A 4528-nucleotide genomic window follows, 5' to 3' on the forward strand; every position below is an offset into this window, starting at 1 on the left:
TGTTAGCTTGCATTTGAAGTTAATTAATGACAAAAGAAATATTGGGTACTTGAACCCTTTTGCTTGATACCTGTGTTTACTTTCCCCTTCCTTTGATTTAACTTGTTTACTCCTGCTCTTGCCTCATTTCCTATTCCTGTCAACACCTTAAACCATCATTAAGGATGGCATGTCTACTGAAGTGACCAGTATTAAATTTAAAAGATTAAACTTTAGCTTTTCTTGGAAAATATGATGCTCTAAATATATTGAAAGGCTTCAATATTTAACTTGTAATGCAAATATTTTTTAAATAGCAATCTTTATTTTAAAAGTATTTAACAAGATTATGACCAAAATACCTTCACAGATGTGTAGATAATATCTACATACTATGTAACTTTCCTTTTAAATTCCACTCCCATGTTACATTAAAGAGTCAAGGTGATACATATTAACTACATAAGCTAAGTGGCGAAACAAAATTAATTTTCTAAATTTACTCAAATAAAAACCAAAAATTTCATAAGGAATATCATATCATCTTACCAAAATCATAACGATAATAATTCCAGCTTTCATATTGGCCTCCTTCTTGATTATCTTCAAGTCCCTTTTCTCCATATTTATCATACTTTTTCCGTAAATCTTCATCTTTGAGTACTTCATATGCTCTATTTATTTTTAAAAAATCACTATGTGCATTTGGGTTATTCTATTAAAAAATATTAGATATAACATTTGTTTCAGATAATCAATCAAGTCTCTCCTGAACCTATATGTAGATTTAATTTAATCCTGAGATTTTTGGGAGAATAGATAAAGAGATAAGGAGTAGTAGCACAATATTAAGTATGTTATCATGGGTTGATATAAAAGAGTTTTTAAAAAACTACAATCTCAAAAAAAAAAAAATAAGTAACAGAAATGAGAACTGATGACCAAAAGGCTGATAGATGCGGTCATACAATATAAGTCATTCCTTCTAAGAAATGCAGCTGAGAAAATACTGACTAATAACCCTTGGAAACTCTTAATATTGTGTTAAGTAGTTATTTGTTATCCATAAAACAATTACAAAGAAATTTGTAGGTTATTTTTCTACCTGAGGCAAAATTAACAATCCATCAGGTAATTAAATAAGAACCAGTATCAGAGTAACAACTTAAAACTGGATTGGAAATATTTGTTACTCTTTCAAAGAATTGGTTTTTGAAGAATGCTTTCAGCTACTTAATTGTAGAAAGTCCACCATCTTTTCCATGGAAACTTAAATATCACATTCTGAAATTTTAAAGGAAAAAAAAAAACCCTAAAAACAATAGAATGCAGATTTCAGGGAAAGATAACCAACTAATGAGAGTTTTAGAAAAATACTGATTCCACCACTTAGCGTTAAGCAATCAAAATAAAATAATCCTATTTTAAAAATTCTATCTAGAAAATAGAAAATTATAATAACCATATCTTTCTCTTTGATGAGTGTCAGAACTCAAGAATTAAATTATAAAAATACCATAAGAATAAACTAATTTAATTTTGAAAGATTATTGGATAATCAAATATTTATGACTGGAACTAACTGGATTTGGCTGTTCTCAAGTTTTATTTATAATACTTCTTGACTCTGGTCATATAGACTTATGCATGGAAGAAGACAGTGAAAGCTGAAGCATGCTATTATTAGCATGCTATTATTGTCATTTTTAGCAAGATATACTCTAAGTTCTAAGGAAATCATTTTTGTTACTGTTCTGAAATACTTGATCTCATACTTTGTTACTGTTCTGAAATACTTTACTAAGAAAACTACTTCACAGACATTCTTGTCTGCTTTAGGATTAACATCTGGAATAGAACTGCTGGAAATTAATTTTCAAGTTAAGAGGGAATCGTATTTTTGCTACTGACCAATCACGCCGTTCTAAACAAGAACATTTTGCTGCTTCTGTTTTTAATACAGAAGTTGAATTATGACTTTTGATATGTGATTGTTCTTAAGCATTTTGAGTACTTAAAGTAATTTAAATAGATATCGAAAGTTACTAAAATACCTTAATCAGATAGGTTTAAAAAGAAATTTTTACCTACCGGGTTTTTATCAGGATGAAGCTTCAGTGCCAATTTCTTAAAAGCTTGTCTAATTTCTCTACTGCTTGCAGTTTTGGATACTCCAAGTAAACTGTAAAAATCCTGATCTGTGCCCACTAAAATGGCCATATACACTATTAGAAAACAGAGAATGACCCTTTTCAAGTCTCTGACATAGTCATTTCTATTTAACCAGGCTCCCATTCTTTCTCTCATACAGGTTCTGATTTAAGTACACATTAAGATATACTGTTGGTTCCAGTTGATGTAATATGCAAGTGTGAGAACTTCTGTCCGCATCACTCCAAGGGTAACTCAGAAATTTTCTCCCAAATGTTAGTCTAAAGAGAGGAAACCAGGTAGTTAAAATACATTTCAAAATGAAACAAAACAAAACAAAACAACCCAAGCTCAGCAATAACACTATTAAATAACATGGTCAGCAATACAATCTCCATTAAATAGCAAATCAGGGTGAGTGCCCCAGGTGCCATTCTTTGGGGGTCTCATTTATTGCTTCCACAACCAGGTATCCAGATCTGTGAAATCATTCAAGATAGCAGGTAAAAGGTAGTGTGTGGTTGTAGCTAGCTAGAACACTTTAAAAACAAATTCAGCATTCGCTCTGATCAACACCAAAACACAAGGGGGCTGGGGGCTGACAACGACTACACTTGTTTCCTTCCTTCTTCTACCTAGCTTTAAGCATTACCCTTTTCTAACAACTGCTTCCTTTTTGGCTACTTCTTCACCTTTTTAAAGGCTATCCAGTTATCATTTTAATCAGATTTCACTTGTAGGAAATATACTTTAGGGGGAACTAAAAGGAAACACAGCATCGTTCCAAAGGGTATTTTTCATATAACCCTTCCAAAAATGGCAGTGAATTTATATTGTTGTAATAGACAACTTACATATTAGGTCGTTTTCTCCCAGAGTTTTCTCAAAAGGTGCTTATGTTACGTATAAGTAAAGACTATATTATAAAAATAGAATAAAAACTGCAAGTTAAAGTGTAATTTTATTGTAAAGTTTACGTTTGGTATAAATAAAAGTTGAAAAAGAAAAAAAAAGGAATCAGTTATTTAGACATGCTCACCTGTGTGGGGGAAAATAAACTCCACTTTATCAAATTATATTTAAACTTGCATACTTCCAAAGAGCTCAATGTTTTGAAAAATCTAACTTTCCTACCATCCTGTTTCTGTTCTCATTTAATCTTAAATGTCTATTTAAATTATTTTTCTCCTTACCTGTGGTCTTTGGCTCATTTCTAATCCCTCCTTTTCATGCCACCAACAAAACAATTAAAAAAAAAAAAAAACCTTTGCAAAATATAGCGATGGATATTAACAAATATCCAAACTAGAAAACACTTATTAGGGAAAAACAGAGAACATATTCTTAAACATCACTTTGGGACAAGAGGTGTTTCCTGCTAGTAGTTGTTCTCAGCATGGGTGACTGACTCGCTCTGTGCCGAGTTGCGGGGACAGGTGGAAGCTGCAGGTAAATACAATACGAACGCCTTTTTGCAGCCATTGTTCTAGAATGGAACGCGGGGAGAGGGGAAAGATGGTGTGTGAAGTCTCTGGCCAGAAAAGGCAAAGGAGCCCGAATAACTGAGGCTAGAGAAACTGGAGCAAGAAGCGAGAGATCGCTAGCTGGAGGAGGGGTGGTATAGGACAGGTAATGAATGGGAAGACGGGACGAGAGAACACGGCCGCCGAGAGAAGAGGGCAAGTTCAGGCGCACAGCAGTTGGGCCCTCCCTTCCCGGAGGGCCCAGGACGCCGCCGGCTCCATCAGAGCCCCGGCCCATGCCCACCTCGGTGTCGCGAGGTCGCCTCCTGCAGCTACTCTCCCATCTTCAACTCCCGGCGGTGCACCCTACCCGGCCGAGCGCAAGCTGTGCGGGAGAGAAACACGCACTCGCCTACCGCCCGGCCGCCGTGCTCGGGATGGGGAAGGAAGAGCCGCACCGGCGGCAGCAAACGCGGCCACCTCGGGTCGGCGCCTAGCCCACCGGTCTCCGCGGCGAGGCGGGGCGGGGCCTGGCGCGGGGCACTGTGGGAAAGGTGTGGACGGCGCGGCCTGCGAGGACCCGCCGCAGGCCTGGCGGGCGCGGCAGCAGCGGGGTGGGGAGGGCGGTGTAGGTTTAGGTTGACGTGGCCGTCCGCGTGGAATCCGACTCCGGTTCCAACCCGGAGCTAAGGGACGAGCTGTAACCGCAAGGTCCGCGCCCCCGCACTTAAGGTCTTGGCACACGCCGCGGGCCGGACGCAGGACAGCGAAGCCCGCCCCTTCCTGCTCCCGTTGCTATGGTGACGGAGAAACCCGAGGGCGAGTTTAGGCTTGCGATTTTCCTGTGACCCTGTTCTTAAAGGGAAGTCGCTGCTAGAGAGGATTTTTTCTGGTTGGGTGGGTGCAGTGAGGCCGAAAGGAGAAATTTTACAGAA

General features: G+C 38.3%; 1 protein-coding gene across 1 annotated transcript in view; it reads right to left on the reverse strand.

The window, feature by feature from the left end:
- The window catches only part of DNAJC10 (DnaJ heat shock protein family (Hsp40) member C10), a 67129-nt gene extending 62807 nt beyond the window's left edge, over nt 1-4322 (reverse strand). Inside the window, exons 1-3 of the mRNA XM_023528427.1 lie at nt 3898-4322; nt 2071-2411; nt 529-694 (exon numbers count right to left, since the gene is read on the reverse strand). Coding sequence (XP_023384195.1) covers nt 529-694; nt 2071-2286 — 382 coding nt within the window. The 5' untranslated portion in view covers nt 2287-2411; nt 3898-4322. The remainder of the gene's footprint in view (nt 1-528; nt 695-2070; nt 2412-3897) is intronic.
- Nucleotides 4323-4528: the final 206 nt, after the last annotated feature.

This window comes from Pteropus vampyrus, unplaced genomic scaffold, assembly GCF_000151845.1.
Source record: "Pteropus vampyrus isolate Shadow unplaced genomic scaffold, Pvam_2.0 Scaffold2, whole genome shotgun sequence".
NCBI lineage: Eukaryota > Metazoa > Chordata > Mammalia > Chiroptera > Pteropodidae > Pteropus > Pteropus vampyrus.